This window comes from Pelophylax lessonae (genome assembly GCF_965119305.1).
Source record: "Pelophylax lessonae genome assembly, chromosome: 4".
NCBI classification, from domain to species: Eukaryota; Metazoa; Chordata; class Amphibia; order Anura; family Ranidae; genus Pelophylax; species Pelophylax lessonae.
In genome coordinates, this window is record NC_138771.1 from 637,625,125 (window position 1) to 637,644,235 (window position 19,111).

At 43.1% G+C, this 19,111-nt stretch overlaps 1 protein-coding gene and 1 long non-coding RNA gene across 3 annotated transcripts in view; one reads left to right on the top strand and one right to left on the bottom strand.

Moving 5' to 3' along the window:
• Positions 1-19,111, top strand: part of LOC309552384 — an 879,384-nt gene that overhangs the window by 769,849 nt on the left and 90,424 nt on the right. The gene's annotated exons all lie outside the window — the stretch shown is intronic.
• PLD2 (phospholipase D2) overlaps positions 1-19,111 on the bottom strand; it is a 148,867-nt gene that overhangs the window by 20,234 nt on the left and 109,522 nt on the right. The window contains exons 11-17 of one of the 2 annotated variants that reach the window (XM_082253318.1): positions 18,161-18,244; positions 17,705-17,783; positions 12,888-12,998; positions 10,605-10,790; positions 6,338-6,461; positions 3,420-3,538; positions 591-704 (exon numbers count right to left, since the gene is read on the bottom strand). In XM_082253318.1, coding sequence (XP_082109444.1) covers positions 591-704; positions 3,420-3,538; positions 6,338-6,461; positions 10,605-10,790; positions 12,888-12,998; positions 17,705-17,783; positions 18,161-18,244 — 817 coding nt within the window. Of the gene's footprint in view, positions 1-590; positions 705-3,419; positions 3,539-6,337; positions 6,465-10,604; positions 10,791-12,887; positions 12,999-17,704; positions 17,784-18,160; positions 18,245-19,111 lie in introns of both variants that reach the window. The other variant, XM_082253317.1, reaches the window with a different exon arrangement.

The window sequence follows — 19,111 nt, forward strand, 5'->3', positions numbered from 1 at the left end:
CTCACATAATTCCTGCTAAATCTAAAAAAAAACTATGTTAAATAAAAAAGAAGATGAGATGAGAAAAATATACAGGCTGGGCAGTTGGAGCTCAGTGATCAGAGAGAGAGAAACAAAGTTACAATTTACAAATAAACTCCTGAGCAGAGATAAGTGCTGGGAGGGGGGCACACAAGGGAGGAGGATTAGTGAGGGACGACTGTCTCTTTCTCAACAGATACAAGCGGATAGCAGGGAGAGGGACAGATCAGATTCAGGTGCTGGAGGAAGATTTCTGGATTTGTTGTCCATCACTAATCCCCCTCTCTGTGTGGGCCCCCCTGTGTGCTCGGGCCCCCTACAAGAGGGCTGGTGGTCCCCCCCTATCAGCGGCCCTGCCTGTAGGTAACTTTTAATTACAAATAAAAGCTGTCACAGCACTTATATGCTATATAAAGTGATAAAACAGAGGTTTTCTTTTAAAAAGAAAGTTATCAGTTCTTTAGGAAAACAAAAACGTCTTTGCCAGGGAACATGTGGCAAACCCAAGAATAAAAAAACTATCTGTATTACCACGTACTTTTCCTCAATGGTTGAGTCCCCTTCCTCACCTGTACAGTGGCACTGTGGCATCCTGGCACCGAGTATGGATGTCTGTCCGCTGTGCTCAGAGATTTCGGGAGAAGATACGGGAACAACGGGCCTTTATATTTGGATTTGGCGGTCTGTAGGATACAAAACATATGGGAGTAACATAGAAATCTGAGTGGATTTTAAGATACATATATGTAGCAGAGCTGCCAATACCATTGACAAATGAGAGTACATGTTCTAGAATGTGGAAAAAATATATATATATATCCAGTGAAGTGATTGGCCTCAGATGATACACAGAGATGAAACAAATCCTACAACATACATTTCAGCTATCTGCAGTCTTCCCTTCTCTACATCCATTCAAAGTGCAGCATTTATAAAACATGTCCAAGGTAGGCCAGCCAATGAGACAAACTCCCATAAGGCATGGTCATCATAGGGGATGTGGTAGGACGGCAGAGTTTTGGTAGGTTATATAAATGAGACCGATAAAAAGTACCAATACAATAAAAATAGACGGTCCGGTAACACTTATAGTGATAAAAAGTACCAAAAACATAAAATAATTATGAAAAAACATGTAAGGGATTGTTAGCATTCTGATAAGACCACCAGCTGACTTTCATAAACTACTTGAATACTGCAATAAAGTGTTCCCATCAAGTCACCATCTTGGGCGCCTAGTGGACAATCATCCAGTCTTTCAGTTTATGAGAGTTCTTTAAATCTGTTCTAAGCCAGGTGATGGCAGGATTCAAATTCATGAATGCAGCAAAAATTCAAGGATCATGGGTGTGACGGTACTCACCATCACTGGGAGTGAAAGACGGATACTTAATGGTTTGGATTGCTTCAAGTGGGACAGTAATATTTGTCAGCAATATCTCTCAAGAAATATGAAGATTTAATCCCACTTTACACTGTGAGACCTATAGCCTGTTGCCATGAAGTCTGACTCCTAAATAATCATAGCAATATGTAGATGTGTATTCCATGTACTTCAATGTAGGAGACGGACAGACTGTCATTGGCAGTCCTATTGTCTGTTTTGAGGTGGGATGTGGATTGTGTTAAGTCTGCCTGTCCCATTGTTAAATGTTAATGAGCCAACATAGTTTCTGTCCAGATGGCTAGACAGTTAGTTCCGGTTAATTCTGTTTCTGTATACAATTCATCTGCATATGATAATGTAATCAGGCAAACCCTGACCTGTGTGTGGTATTTTGATCAGGAGGTAGGTGTGCTCATGTGTGTATAAATTGAGTGTGAAACTGTTCAATAAAGAAGGTTCCAAAACTTGCACAAGTTGTTGGCTAGCTTTGTATAAGGGCGGCTGAGAAAATCTGGTATATATGTTCATGACTGCAAGGAAGCCGTATACTGACGGAAGACCACAAGTACAGTGTGGGTCGGCGGTTCCGTTACAATGGGTATCCTAGAGATGTCTTGGATAGGGCCCTTAAACATGAACTTATTAGAAAAGAAGAACCTGCCCCCCTTTCACCTTAAATATAGGTACAGACAGTATCCCCTATGTTCAGACTCAACATTTTCTGTCTGAAAAGTTTAAAACAGTTGTGATTTCGCGATCTTTTATATTGGAGAGTGACTGCAACCTAAGTAATTTAGTGAAAATGCCAGAATTGCACACCTATAAGAGAAGTGGAAATCTAAGGGACCTCCTGCTCAAAGCAGATTCAATTGATAAGTATGAATAGAGTCCCTCAAGCTCTCAGAACAAAAAAGAACAAAAGGGCTATTTCACATGTTATAAATGTAACATCTGTATTACTTTATCTGCGGCTTAGGGTTTTTCCATCCCCAGTTAAGATACAAATATGCCATACAAGATTATTTTAATTGTGATATTGATTTCTGTGTCTTCTTTGCGCAATTGTAAGGTGTATATACATACAGTATGTATATATAGTTCTATGGGTGCTGTTTGCTTGTCTGTCACCTTTAATAAGAGGCCCTGTTGGGGCCTGAAAGATTTGTGGAGGAACATGGTTTGTTGAGTCCTCAATCAACACCTAAGGCTTATGATGGCGTGCTGGATTTTCCGTTTTATGAGGTCATCTCCCCTGACAGAGATTCTAACCCTTCACCATTTTCAGTGGATCTAAAGAAAATCCATTTGTTCCTCCACCCATTCATCCATCCAGCTGTCTTCAATCCACCAAGCCATCTAACTGTCTGTTGATCCATACTGTATATCCATCCACCAAGCCATTCAACCACCCATCCACTTATCCTTCCATCCATCCTTAAATCCTTCCACCCATTCACTTATCCATCAACCCATCCATCCACTTCTCTATCTACCAAACTATCCATCCACCCATCCACTTATCCTTCTACCCATCCAACCATTTACCTTTTCATCAGCCCATCCATCCACTTATCCATCTACCAAGTCATCCAACCACCCATCCACTTATCCTTCTTCCCATTCACTTATCCAACCATTTGCCTATCCATCAACTCATCCATCCACTTATCTATCTTCCAAGCTATCCACCCACCCTTCCACTTATACCTACATCCATCCATGTATCCATTTACCCATCCAACAATTTACTTATCAACCCATCCATTCACTTATCTATCTACCAAGCTATCCATCCACTTATCTATACATCCATCCATCCACATATCCTTCTACCCATCCAACCATTTGGTTATCCATCATCCCATCAATCAGATACAGCATTTTATAAAGGCATTTCTTTTTTAATGGTACCCAAAGATATTTCATTTATTTTTATAACAAGACAAGAAAACATGACCTTAATGAAGGCAAAGAGGATCACGGAATTAAAGTTTGTCAAGAGAGTCCTCACCTTTGTAAAGTTCCACCTTTGAATAAAGTGTCTAGATGCATCTCTGGCAGCTTTACCGAGAATCACAGCGCCTATGTCCCTCCATGGCATTCGTGGGTTTCTCAATCGATCAATAAAATCTAAAAGTAAACAAAATACAGTCACAAACTTTGAAAGGAACTATGAGACGGTCATTTCTCTTGCAGCATGACACAGAGAGAAGAGAGTAATGAGTGTGTCCATCAATCTATAGAGTGACACAGACAAAAGGGAGCTATGGGGGCAATTTACTAAAACTGGAGCGCTCAGAATCTGGTGCATGGCAGCCAATCAGCCTCAATATTCAGCTTGTTTAATTAGGCTTTGGCAAATGAAACCTGGAAGCTGATTGGTTTCTATGCAGAGCTGCACCAGATTTCAGACTCTGCAGTTTTAGTAAATAACCCCCTATGTGTCTGTCCTCCTCCTGCAGAATGATACATATAGAAGGGAGGTATGAGTCTGTAAATGTATACAGAAAATCCTGGCACTGTGGTGCCGGTAATCAGAAGGCGGGGCTGGAACAATGAGGTCGGACAATGCCCAAAGGGGTCCACCATGAATTACATGTCCATGTCCGGGCTGCTGCCTACCCTAACCCAGATCCCAACTGAGAAAAGAAAGTAGCAACAAAAAACGAGTATGATGGCGCTCCCGGACAAAATGGCACAAAAATAACTTGGATACTGCTCGGGATCTTAAATCATTGGACTTGTTTATTAAAATCAGTTAAAAATAGGCTCCTAGACAGGAAAACCCAGTGGTATGCCCAGGGTGCAAGGGTGAGTCTGTATTCTTCCTGCAGGGTGACACAGACAGAAGAGTGTAATGAGTCTGTCCATTGGTAAGGTTGCCGACCAAGCCTTTTCTGGCACTTCTTGTTTACAATTTTAAATCAGTATTTTTTGCTATAAAATTAAATAGAGCCCCCAAACATTTTATATATATAATGTTTGGGGGCTCTATTTAATTCTCTAGCAAAAAATACTGAGTGATTGACAAATATCGATTTTTCATTGCCAATACCGATATTTTGGCCAATGCATATCGGTATCCGCCGATATGCGCTGATATTTTTGTATATTTTTTTCTTCACAGGTACTCTTGTGGAGGGATCTGGGGGTCTAAAAGACCCCAAACCCCTCCTCTGCACTTAAAAGCATTCAAAACGCCAAGTTTGGCTGTTTTGAATGCTGTCATTTTCTTTTTTAATCTGGCGCCGAGTACCCGGAAGTGATGTCAATACATCACTTCCGGGGTTTTGCATGGAGACCCGATTGTGGTTTTGATTGGGTCTTCGGCGGCCGTGCAGGCTGGTTGCCTGGGTCTCCCGGTGGGACGAAGACCCGGGTGAGCCGCGGAAGGTGGCAGGAGGGGGGGTACATCCCCTCCCGCTCCTTGTAATGACAGTCGAGCGGCTTCTCAGCCACAATCTTTTGTCATCACAAGACAGCCGACCCTCGGCTATGGACGCCGGTACCAGGGTGATGCCTCTAGCTGCAGGCATCACTCCGGTACAAGCACTTTCCCCAAATATCGGTAACCTCCGGGGGGCGGATTCTGATATAACGGGGAAAGTGCATATCGGCCCTCGATATAACGGTCGATCCCTAATATATATAGATATCTATATAGATATATATATATATAAATACTATATATATGGATGGATAGATAGATAGAGATAAATAGAGATATATATATATATATATATATACATACATACATACATATATATAGTTTTAGCATAGACCCTAGAGAATAAAATCGATCATTGCCATTTTTTATGTTGCATGCAATTTTTCTGGAAAAAATGCACTTTAATGAATTTTAATGCAAAAAAAACAATATAAAACCCATTTCTTTGGTAAAATATGAAAGAATGTTACGTCGAAGAATTAGACGCCCACAAGGTCACGCTTTAAAAACGTGCGCTCGTGGAATAGCGACTAACTACGATACTTAAAATTCTCCATAGGTGACACTTTAAAATTTTTTACAGGTTATCAGTTTACAGTTACACTAGAATTATTGCTCTTGCTCGAATGTTCGCGGTGATACCTCACGTGTGTGGTTCGAACACATTAAAATGTGTGTGCGACTTATGTATGCATTTGCTTTTTATTTTTTCACTGTCCATTTAATTTTTTTTTTAATCACTTCTATTCCTATTACAAGGAATGTAAACATCCCTTGTAATAGAAAAATGGGACAACAGGTCCTCTTTATGGAGAGATCTGGGGTTAATATGACCCTGATCTCTCCTCTACCGTTAAAAGCAAAAGATACAAAAAAAAAAAAAAAAATGAAAAAAAATATAATTTTTGCTCAAAAAAAATTCTTTACTTCCGCCCTAGACCAGAGGGGACGCCATGACGTTGCTCCAGTCCTCCAAGACCACAGAGGCAATCAGAGACAATCTGGTCTCTGGGACCGTCTATGGCCAGCCGTGCATTAAAATTGATAAGCCTGAGAAGCACCGGCGAGTGGCGGAAGGAGGGGGGCGTCCCCTCCCACTGCTTCTGAAAGTGATCCAGCGGCTAATTAGCTGCTCAGACCACTTTCATAAGAAAGTCAGTCGTCAGCCTAAAAAAAAAGAAAAAAAAGAAAAAAAAAAAATCACGGGGGTTATAGCTGATAGTTTCAGCCATAACCCCGGTAAAGCACTTGCAATCCACAATGTATATATACGTATTGCAGTCAGCAATTGGATAGAGAAAGAAGCTATGAGTTTGTCCCTTAATTTGTGTAGGGTGGCACAGACAGAAGAGAGTAATGAGTCTGTCCATCAACCTGTAGGGTGACACATGGAGAAGGAGTCTAGGAATCTGTCCCTCCTTCTCAGAATAAAGTTCCATAGATATTCCAAGAAATAAGATAGCTAGAAGGTGGTCTGTTACCTTCAAAAGGTTTGTCCAGTTGTACCCAGTCTTTAAATATCAGGTTACTGTAGTCTTTGCCCAGCCAGTATTGGGAGACCATCTCAGCTTCCTCGGGGGGTGAGTCCACAGCTGCGGTTCCATTCTGCTGAGAGACAGCGGGATGCCACCTTATAGGAGAAGAGACAGACAGCGAGAGGACAGACCATGAAAGAAAAGAGACATCAGAGAAAAGAAAGAGATAATGGCGAAGGTTAAACGGAGTATGAGGAGGTGTTGTAGGGTCTGTCCACTGAAAGCTGATATTTCAATTATAATGAGTTAGATGTACTAAATGGTGTTATGGAGAAATAGTTATGAGAAGTCACAAAAAGTAAACCTTCATTTATAAAAAAAATGTAACATGGCACAAAGAATGAAGAGCAGGCACCATCAGGAGTCTTCTTGCTTTATTCCTGATAGCCCTACAGCTTGGGTCAGAGCTCTGCTGCCCCTTCCCACATGCTGTGACTATTGGTAAGCTAGTCTACCCATCCTTTTTGAGGGCAAATAGTCAGTGTGACGGTGTTCACCGTCACTGGGAGTGAGGGACAGATACTCGGGGGACGCTGAGAGAATGGTTGGGATGGCTTCAGATGGGACAGTAATATTTGTCAGCAATATCTCTCAGGAAATGTATGAAGATGAATGGTTTGACTTTTCAGATTACTAGAACATTGCAGGAGTGTCTCATAGACCCTTGCTAGATAGTGAGATGGGGTGGGGTTTGTTATTGGTAAGTGCCTGTATTCCATTGTTCTATTGTTTGTCTGCCTTAAGATAAACTTATTATGGGATGTATGTGTGTATGTGGATTGGCTGCTAAGGGGGAAGGGGGATTGTCCCACAGTGTAGATCTCTTTGTGCATGTGTTTGAATAAACAGTTTTGAGTTCTATTTCACCCTCAATCTAGAGTCCTGTCTCTCATTGGAGGAATCTGCTACAAGGGTTTGCTATGCTCTTCCTACTCCCTTGAATAATCACTAAGCTCTTGTAAGAGCTTGTTCCTGCTTCACTCTCTGGGGAAAGAAAGGTTCACCCACTGGAACCTGGAGCCTCATCGTAGGTCCAGGGTGGGTAGGAGACGGCAAGACCCCCAACCAAGCTAAGGCAGTTTGTGGGTTCTGAGGTGGTTATGGTGTCTGGTGGAGTGCTTGGAGCCCTCTGGAAACACAATGGATGTACCCAGTCGGGGTGCTGGTTAATCCGTTACAGTCAGGTGTAGTATACCAGGGGACAGTCATTGATTTTCCTTCTACAAATCAACATTTTGTATTGCTGTTGGTCACTGAGCTGTTCATGTTCAAATAGGTGCAGTAAGCTGAAGGGGCTGACCAACCCATAGGGTTGATTTACTGAAACTCTTCAGTTGCAAAAGCTGGTGCAACTCTGCATAGAAACCAAACAGCTTCTAGATTTTTCCAGATGCTTAATTAGGAGCTAGAAGTGGATTGGCTACCATGCACAGCTGCCCCGGATTTTGTACTCTCCAGTTAAAGTAACTCAACCCCGTGTCTTTCTACATTAAATTGACATTTGCATGCTATTGAAGTGCTTAGAAAGATACTGGATGGTACATAAACACACTTGAAGCTGTTGCTTTTCATTCATGGTGCTGCATTACTAGGTTTTAGGAGCATAATGTGTACTTTGAGTAAGAGGCCAAGAGTGTAATGGACTCACCCGGGACAGAGGCTTTTGGAGGGGACTGCATGCTAGCATCTTGCCTACTGACTATGGGCCCTGGCTTTTAAGGTAACACTACTCTTTTTGAGGTGTATGCTGGGAGGAACCTTGGAGTAATGTTACTCTGGATTCAAGTCCATATCTCCCCAAGACACACAGACTCTGGGACTCTAGGCCCGGGGTCCCTGTTTAGGTCCTAGCTGCCCCATTACCAGTTAGGACTGCTCCACACAGTCAGACTCATAGCAGATGTTAATATCATCAGCTCAACCACCTGTCTTCCACACATTGTAATTGTGCTAATTAATACACCTATTGTCTGCTAGCAAACTATTGTAGGGATGTGTTTACAAAAATAATGTGTACTGTACTTTGTGAGCTCGATGCTGGACAGTCTGTTGCTGGTGATCTCCTGCTATTGTCTTTTTTTTAAGGTATTATGTGTTTTCTGCTAAGCTTGTCTGTCCCATGGTTAATTGTGAATTGTGTCATCTATTGTTTGCCTGCTAGCATTCAGTGCACTCCACCTAGGCTGGTTTCAAGTGCGGAGTTAATTAGCATGTTAATTATATTTCTGTATAGAGTTGCATTTGCGTATGATAATTTGATCAGCCTCACCTGGTTGTGTAGTATAAATTCTGTGAGTTTTTTTAAATAAAGAGTTCCAGTTTTGCAGCTAAATGAGTCCTGTCTAGTTCTTGGTTGCAGTATGCAGCTATAATATCTGATATCTATGTGCAGACTGGAGGAAGCGTTATACTGACTGAAGCACTCAAGCGAAGTGTGGGATGGTTCCGTCACATAAGAGATGTTATGGAATTTGCAAAGGGAGAGATCAGAGATCATGGTGAGCTAGGAGTGAAATTTACTATCCATTTGTTGCTCTTCCATACTGGAGCTGAAGAGTAGGGATGAGGCAAACTGCCCTGGGTCCGGATAGAGCAGGGTTCAAGGAACTTTAGTTTGGATGCCAAGCCCAAACCCGTTATAATAAATTAGAGCCAAATCTGTCAAATTGAGAATGCCAATTTTCTGAGCTAATAGGCAAAGGGTTGTCAAAAAATAGCATGGGATGGGTACTGCCCTAGTGTCTATGTACCAGTGCAAACATTGTTTTAGGAACAATTGTTTTAAATGACTGATAAATGGCATTTCCCCCCTGCCTTCTAAAAAAAAAAAAAAAAAAAAAGAATAGCATACAGACCCCTTCAAAGGTCCTTCAAAATACATAGCAGTCTGAAATGTATTTTGGTGGAGCTTTGGGAGGGGCATGGGTGCATTTTTGCAATGAATTATCACTTGTCGGCAATTTAAACTGTTTTTTTTGTGGATGTCACATTGTCCACCTCCCCCCAAAATGCATATCAGACTCAGAGTCTGGTATGGATTTTAAGAAGGAACCCACAAAAAAAGGAAAATGTGTGAGGTTTCCCAGGAAATCAATACCTGACCCTTTGGGTCCAGTATAGAGTTTAATAAGGGATTTCCTTATACAAATAATAAAATGGAAAAAAAAATGTGTATGGTCCCCCTAAAAATCTTTGCCAGACCCCAAATCCAAGCATGTAATCCCAAGCAAGTAAAATGGAACATTCAGTCCTCCTTCCTCAACCACACCAGGCCACATGCCCTCAATATAGGTCCTGGCAAAGCACCTTGTCCCCATGGTCCTCCTCCCCTTGATGGGGACAAGGGCCTCTTCCCCACAACCCTGGCCTGATGGCCGTGGGGGTCTGCAGGTAGAGGGCTTATCGGAATCTGGAAGCTTTCTTTACAAAAAAAGGAGCCCCTTATACCACTGCTCCCCACATGAATGAGTAAGGTGTACATAGTACCCCTACTCTTTCACAAAAAAAAATTGCCTACCTAGAACTAAGACACTCAAATATTTGACAAGTCTTTCTATTAAAAAAATAAAAATCCCCAATAAACTCCTTTATTGTAAATCCATCGTCAACCATGATGCCCACCACCTGCCAACTCGCCAAAATTAAAGACTTGACAGACCTGGTACACATGACCAATCCTAGCAGTACTTCTGCCTATAAAGCACAGGGCAAGGATAGAAGTAACATAACATCATTGACTAAATATGGTCAGTGACCAAATTTGGTCAGTGATATCACCGCTATCCTCACCCCTTTGCTTACATTGCCAGGGATTCCTAGCCATGTAAGCCAATGTAGCTGTTGCTAGGGATGCAGCAGGCGCAAGCACCCGCTGCTTCCTTAGGAACCATTCACAGCAGGAAGCTGTCTTATATAGTTAGAAATACCACTTGAATATATAATGCTCAGCTCCTGCTGAACAGAGGGCCGAATAGGCAGAAGTTTAGGCGTTTGTCGCCATGTTGTGCAAAGCATGATATGGTAGTAGAGCAAGCTGAAGTAACAGTACTGATTGGCCAAAGTGACAGGAAGGGTATTAGACACAAAATGGCGGAGCAGTAGCATGGTTTAGGAGTAGTGTTAGTTTGGAGAAATAGTAGTAAAGTATCAGAAGTACTGGAGTATAAGGTTAAAGAGTCATGTAGAGACCTCTTTACGTAGACTTGGTTGATACCTGTTGCTGCTGCTGTTGCATCTTGCCAGAGCCCACATCCGTCAGTCGATACTCATGGTCATCCCATCGGCCGTAGGCCAGATCCAGACCCCCCAGAAAAACTGTGGACTGGTCAATGGCCACCATCTTCTCGTGGTGAGCCCAGAGGAAGACGATGGAGGAGACATGATCCGGGTGACGCATCACCTAAAACAGGATGGAGAGAGGCTGACATGTCACCTCACTGTGCATGATGATGATGATGAACAATAATGAATTAAAATAATGGTTAATTCATGATGAATGAAAATAGTGGATGATTTAATATGTGTATAATAAATGAAGATGATTGATGATGAAATAAATATTTTATATGTATGTAGGTATGATGAACAGAAATGACAAGTGATGTATAATGAATAAGTATCATGCATTTGATGATGCAATATGGAAATAACGAATGAAGATAAAAAATTGGTGATGCATGATAAATAGTAACGTGGAAATTATGCATTTTGAATAAGAACAAATAAAGATGACAATCATGCTTTCTGGAAAACAATATATAAAGAAAATTAGTATGATGTACTATGAATGATGATGATGTGTGCTAAACAGTGAATGGTTATCATGGATTACACATTCTAGACAATAATAATAATGATAAATGCAGATATAGGAGATACTTTATGAATAATGGTGAATTAGACATGATGACGGTAGAATATTAAAATGTAGATATATATTGGTTTTACAGTAAGAGGAAATAAGGGCATAGCCAAAAGGCCACAAATGTCAAACACAAAGCTCACGGGCTGAATCTGTCCCACCCAGCCTTGTCTTATGGCTTTCCCACCCGGTTTTAGCACTTGGATCGTGATAGAACTCCATTTTGCTACCTCCGGCTTTCACCCTCTGCTTCTGCTCACCACTGTCACTTGCAAACACAAAGTCTTCTGTGTTTACAAGGAACAGTTTGGCTTTCAGCAGCTTCCAGATGTACATAGTGCACCCCTAAACTTTGCACACTCTGTACGTAGCGCGCCCCTGAACTTTGCACACTCTATACGTAGTGCACCCCTGAACTTTGCACACTCTGTATGTAGTGCACCCCTGAACTTTTAACACTCTGTACGTAGCGCACCCCTGAACTTTGCACACTCTATACGTAGTGCACCCCTAAACTTTGCACACTCTGTACGTAGCGCACCCCTGAACTTTGCACACTCTGTACGTAGCGCACCCCTGAACTTTGCACACTATGTACATAGCGCACCCCTGAACTTTGCACACTCTGTACTTAGCGCACCCCTTAACTTTGCACACTGTATGTAGCGCACCCCTGAACTTTGCACACTCTGTACGTAGCGCACCCCTGAACTTTGCACACTATGTACATAGCGCACCCCTGAACTTTGCACACTCTGTACGTAGCGCACCCCTTAACTTTGCACACTCTGTACGTAGCGCACCCCTTAACTTTGCACACTCTGTACGTAGCGCACACCTGAACTTTGCACACTCTGTACGTAGCGCACCCCTAAACCCTGCACACTCTGTACATAGCGCACCTCTATACCCTGCACACTCTGTACATAGTGCAGCTCTAAACCCTGCACACTCTGCACGTTGCATATGCCTGAACTCTGTACGTAGCGTACTCCTGAACTCTGTACATAGCCTACTCCTTAACTCTGCACTTGTAGCACACACCTGAATAATAATAGTGTAGTTACATAGTCTTACAGATACAACTGGACCTGTGAGGGCATCCATATTGCAGATGTGGCCTGAAATGACACCCTTGTGATAGGTAATAATGAATGTTCATGAACAGTTGATGCACAATCGTGGCAATGGCTGATAATGGTGATAGATGACCAATGATGGAAGATGAATGGTTGCCGATTATGATAGTTAATGAACATTTAATGGGTGATATATAGTGGTTGTAATGACTGATGTTGTCCCCCCTTTAAATTAAGAGTTATGTTGTATAGGAGGATTTACTAGGATTGCCTCCAAATTTAATAATAATGATAGATGACAAATAGTGGATGAGGATTGATAATGAGTGTATGAACAGTTGATGAGCGATACATAATGGTTGTAATGACTGATGGCATCCCCTCTTTAGTTAAGAGTTCTGTTGTATAAGAGAAGATGCTAGGATGGTTCCAGACTGGATAATAATAATGGATGACAAACGATGGATGATGATGAATGATAACGAACGATCCTTTGTGGGAAGTGATGCAGCCCTTATCTATACATGATCTAAAAAAGGTACAGCTGGCCTCTCACCTTAATATTAGGATGCAGCAGCATCAATGTCCTCTTGCTATATCCACTGTTAATTCCCAGAGCCATTTCCACCTCCTTGAACAGCAAGATACAAACCCGGACTCCAGCCTCCTGCAAGACAAAGAAGTAGATTTACTAAAGACAAATAGACTGTGCACTTTGCAAGTACAGTTGCACTCGGAAAATGCAGTTGCTCCAAAGCTTAGAAAAATGAAGTAAAGCTTCACTTTGCAAAGAATACCCAATCACATTCAAGGGGCATACAACCATTCACCTCTATGGCCGGCTGTGCACTCCACCTGTGCGTGAGCAAGGTACAGTGTGGTGTGGGTGTCAGTGAACACACAGTCTAAGTTAGGCAATAAAGTTATATTGTAGAAAGGTTTAACCACTTGCCGACCAGTCACGTTGACTGTACTGCGGGCAAAGTGGCTCGTTATCGTCTGGCGACGTAGACCTACGTCACCAGACATTCCCCTCTCTCGGCGGCGTGCGCGCGAGCACCGCCGGAGGCTCGCTCCCGCTGTATTCAGTTACAGCGGTAGTCGGGCCAGGGGATCACCGCCGCTCCTCCCCGATCGTCGGGGATCTAGTGTGGAAATCTCCTAAGTGACAGGCAGGGTCAGATTGCAGGGTTCAGCATAGCTGAACATCCGATCTGTCCTTGTGTCACTCAGTCCCCTCCCCCCACACACGTTAGTAAGCACCAGGCATACATTAACCCCTCCCTCTCCAATAAAAGTTAACCCCTTCCCTGCCAGTGTCATTTTTACAGTAACAGTGCATATTTATAGCACTGATTACTGCAGTAATGTCACTGGTACCCCCAAAAGTGTCAACAATGTCAGTCAAGGGTCCGATCTGTCCGCCGCAATGTCGCAGTCCCGCAAAAAAAAAAAAAAATCACAGATCGCCGCCATTACTCTATAAAAAAAAAAAAAAAAACACCAAAAATGACAGAAATCTTTCCCTTACTTAGTAAACGCAATAACTTTTGCGCAAACCAATCAAAATACGCTTATTGCGATTTTTCTTACCAAAAATATGTAGCAGAAAACAAATTAGCCTAAAATGATAAAAAAATTTAGATTTTTACATTTTTTTTGGGGGGGAATTTCATATAAAAAAATGTGAAAAATATTGTTATTTTTTCAAAATTGTCGCTCTTTTTTTGTTTATAGCGCAAAAAATAAAAATTGCACGGGTGATCAAATACCACCAAAAGAAAGCTCTATTTGTGGGGAAAAAAAGTACATACATTTAATTTGGGTACAGCGTTGCATGACTGCGCAATTGTCCGTTAAAGTAACGCGGTGCCTAATCGCAAAATATGGCCTGGTCAGGAATGGGGTAAAACCTTCCGGACATAAAGCGGTTAAAAATACGCTAATTGAGAATTTTTTTGTCAAAGACATGTAGCTAAATACATTTTGGCCTAAATATATGACAAAAATTTAATATATTGGATATTTTTTAACTGTCAAAGTAGAAAAATATTGTTATTTTTTCAAAATTTTCGCATATTTTTATTAATATCGCAAAAAATAAAAAGCGCAGAGGTGATCAAATACCACCAAAAGAAAGCTCTGTTTATGGGGGAAAAAAAACGTAAATTTCGTTTTGGTACGGCGTTGCATGACCGCGCTATTAGTTAAAGTCGCACAGTGCCGAATCGCAAAAAGTGGCCTGGACGTAAGACAGCAAAATCCTCCGGTGGTAAAGTGGTTAACTTAACTTATTTAGGCTCAGTGGGTAGGCACACCCGTCTGGAGCCACTTACGAACAGTGACAGCGGTCTGAAGACTTGAAGATGCTTACAACATCTGCAACGAGGAGCAGAATGCAGCCTAGCCGGTCCACAGCCAAAGAGGAGGCTTCCCGATTCCTGAAGAGAGGCAGACGTAGCCTCTGCACTATCCCTACTCCCCTGTAACCTTTCCTTACCTCCAAGCACTGTCCTTATCAGACAGGGAACCTGTCCCTACGCTAGCCATAAAGCGTGCCAAACCCAGGAGCTGAGGTGTCTTAAAGCGGAACTCAACTTTTGTTGAGAAAAAAACATTCCCCTCTGGGTATCTAGTGTATGTACATTGCAAGGATTATAACAACATTTGTTGCAGATTCCTTCCTTTTTGTTATTCTGAAGAAATCCCTGTTTGTTCCTCTGTGTCGAGTGGGTCTAATGGGAGTGGTTTCATAATTATCTATCAGCTGTGCAGCTGCAAAGCACTAACGAGGAAAGCTGCTGGGCCTGCATCCCTTTAGGCATGCTCCTTTTGGGAGTATCTCACCAAAAATGACATTGTTGTTGCAGGGGATGCCTGAAAACTGACTTGTATCTTAGTGCAGACTTCTGGGAAAATTGGTGAGCCAATCACACAAGCAGGAAATTATGTTTCTGGGGGTGTGGTCAGTATACATTCTGTGTACAGCACACATCCAGGTAGCCATATTGCATTGCATTTTCAGAAAATTACAGCACTGCAGCAGTGTCAGCTGGTGCCCGGTAATTTGGGGGGGGGGGGGGGGGGCGGCAAACCAATGCACCACCCCCCCTTCCCCTGAAGGAAGGAAGGCCGACAGGCAAAACATCACACCATATTCCCTCCATCCCTCCCCTGCCTCCTTACCCCCTCCTTCCTCCTGTCCAAGCCAGGGAGTGCTGGATGGCTGAGCCGCTGTGCTTCTCCTCCAGCCGTGTCTACTCCCTCTTCCTGGCCAGTGGCCAGTAATATCGCTTCTCCTTTTGGCCAATTGGGAAAGGGGCCTCACAACCCTCTTCCGGATTGGCTGGGATGAGAATCAGTGTGACAATAGTGAATACTTATTCGCTATTGCCATACAGCTGGGTGGGCTCAGGGCGCAGTGTTCTGCGCCCCGAGCCCACCCTTTTTTGAAGCCCATTAGAGCATCGGGCTGTAATCGCATGCTTCAAAAAAAAAAATCCACTATTGGAATCCATACATCCGGCGCCCTGCATGTAGATTAGGGGGTCGGATTCATGGATAGGGGGCGGCACCCCTGCGCCCCCAATGGACGGACCGCCACTGCACTGCAGATTGAAAAGGAAAGGTCATTTTTAATAATATTCAATTACAATAGGACTTGCGTTGCAATTGTATATGCTATATTATTTTTTTCTTTGCTCTTTTTTTTCCCCTATGAAAGGGGAAATATTTTTTAAATAAAGGATTGGGCCGGTCTGTCTGCGGCAGGGACAGTTGTTGGAGCGATAATCTTTTGACACGGGACTTTTTTTCTTTATTGGATACGTACCTTATGTCCTAAGTGGTGCTTAGAAAATCTATACTTTTTGATGTTTGGGTTTATCTGTGCTCAATATTTGACTGCATTCATCCCTGTATGGGTAAATACTTTATATAGGGGATTTTATATCCCTCTTCCCTGCCTTAACCAATCAGTCATTTTCCAGCTCATTATTCTAGATTTCGCTGCATGGCGCGTGAGATATAGTTTTGTGCTTTTATTTAGGGTGTATATTGTGCTTTTATTTAGGGTGTATATTTTTGAAAAGTCTAAACCGCATCTGGATCCTGAGGAAGCCCAGATTGTGGGTGAAACGTGTTGATCCACCGCACTCTAGGATGCGTTGTGTTATGTGATACACCTTTTATACGCTGTATCTTTATGTGTCGATTTTCTATCTTGTTTTCAATAAAATGTTTCTTTTTTTTATGATTGGTTTTTCTTTCATATTTTTGGGCACATTAAAATCCCCATTTCCCTCGTCTGCAGGGTCTCTCCCTGTCAGACTTGGTTTACTCTTAGATTTACCTTTTTAAAAAACTCTGCCTGATCCAAAATGCCCGCTAGAGTCCCATGGGCCCCAGCGTCCAATCAGACAGCTGTCTCCTTGTGACCACAGGAGGTCATAGAAGAACCAAGCTACTCGCAACTTCCTTCCCCTTCTGCACTGCAGCATTAGCCGGGCACCAGGGGAGGACTGGGCCAGGGGGCAGGGGGGCAATTGCCCCCTGGGCCACTCTGATGCCCTGTAAAAAGGCTGTGCCGCTTCTGCCACAGACATGCCTAAAGTTTTCTGGTGAAGATAAGTAAAATGTCCCTGCCGCTGACCTACTGAGTGCGGGTTGAGGACAAGGACAGAGTGCAGGCCTCCCCACTGGAGACTCTCCTCGAGTCCCAACTGAGCTGTCCCAGTTTCCTCCAACCTCCCCCTGCTAGCCAGGTCAGGAAACCAGATTCAGCCTGTGAGTAGAGAGCACCTGGAGCAGAGCTTCGGCTTGGAATGGGGGTCAGGAGGAGGCCGATAAGGATAGTGGGAGGGGGGCCGAGTTGCTGCACCATGGGCCTTTGGTTTGTACTTGACCCCTGGGCCGCAAGTTGCAGTCAGCCCGTCGGGCACCATCTGTGGGGAGTACAGACTGCACCATCCTACATGCGGCTCCCCAGCTAAGGGAAAAGAGCACATTTTTTATGCTAGGCATATTTTACAATATGTCTAAGTACCATAGATCCTTGGTCATGAGGCCAAATTCTGTTTGACCACAATGGTGATTCATACACAACTTCTGTTCTGCACCTTCAGGAAGGCGTCACCTGCTCATGTGCATTGTGAATGGGAATCATTGCATTGATGAGGTCCCTGCCTTCCCTGTAAATTCACCTTCCACCTTAACACTGCATTGGTGGTTGGAATCTGATTAAAAGTGGTGGGAATGCACACAGTTTATATTTAAGACAATCTGTCCTAATCAGAATATCAAAGTAATTCACAAACATAAGAAAGTATTGAGAGCAGTAATGGGGACAAAAAAAGGCAATCATCGAGGACTCACCGCCTTATGCTTCAGGATGATATCCAGCCTCCAGTTGTCATCCAGTGCTGGCCTCTTCAGGTGAACCTCTGGGCTGAGCCTGCATGGAGAAGACAAGTCAATAGAGAAGACAAGACAATGGAGAAGACAAGACAATGGAGAAGACAAGACAATGGAGAAGACAAGACAATGGAGAAGACAAGACAATGGAGAAGACAAGACAGTGGGACTGTAGAGGAAACTATATGTAAAATAAGTAGACAGAGAACCCCCATCCACAGCAGTATTTGGTAAAGCTCTGTTCCCCTTTTCTTTTGCGCAGCTCTACTAAATAAGCCCCTGCCTAAAAGTGATCCTTGGAGTTTGATGGGTGATAATTCACAAAGTGTGCACTTTAAAATTACAAAAACACATGGGGTTCAGAACAGGTTGAAGAAACGCCAGAGACATCCAGGATAGATCAAATCCTTAACTTACCACCAGTCAGTGATATAAATTTCCTCCCGTGCCTGCATCAAAGCGTCAGCCACCGCGGCGAAATAAGTGGCACCATTAACAAACCTAAAGAAGCAGATACAGGGAAAAAAATCAGAATCAGTGCCATGACAATAAATAGAATTAAATGTTGGGCAACTCTTCAGCCTAACAGTTATAGTATCCTAGGTTCAGTCCACCCCCCAGAGATTTATCTGCATAGAGCAGGGTTTCTCAACTAGGGTTCCTCCAGGTTGCTAGGGGTTCCTTGAGCGATGAGCATTTCTGCCTCTCAGATAAGTTCCCACTGACACCACTGATATCTATCTATCTGTAAGAGGCATAGGCATGCACAGGGGGTGAGCCAGGGAACACCCTAATCACTCTATGTGGTGACAATTCCCAATACTGCCCGGGCTTCTCCCTGTGTTGCGCCCCCCACCCCAGTGCTTCTGGCTTCCCTCCTCTCCCCCCGGCTGCTGCGGGGGGGGGGGGTGTTTCAGGATGGAGAGCAGAGGAAGAAGATAATCAATATGTCAGTTACCGGCCTCTTCCTTTTCTAAATGAACACAGTGAACACACTCACTGTGTTCAATCTTAACTGAAGCATAGTAAACTGTGTTTAATATGCTTCAGTTTGTGGGAAAAAAAAACAGAAAGCCATTTAGTACAGAGCACTTCCCATTCATTCCCTGTCCACAAAGGCATGCGTGTTTGAGTTTTAGGGTGCACACCCTAATTCAATAGGCTGTGCACACCTATGGTGAGAAGGTAATTCTTCCCAATGACCACAAGTGTAAGGAGCATTCTTCCCACTGACTATCACACTAATGTAGGAGTTGTAGATTGTCATTTTTAGCAGGGGTTCTCTGAGACCAGAAAGTTATTTCAAGGGTTTCTCCATGTTGAAAAGGGTGGGAAAGACTGCCATAGAGTTTGCATGTTCAGTAGTGG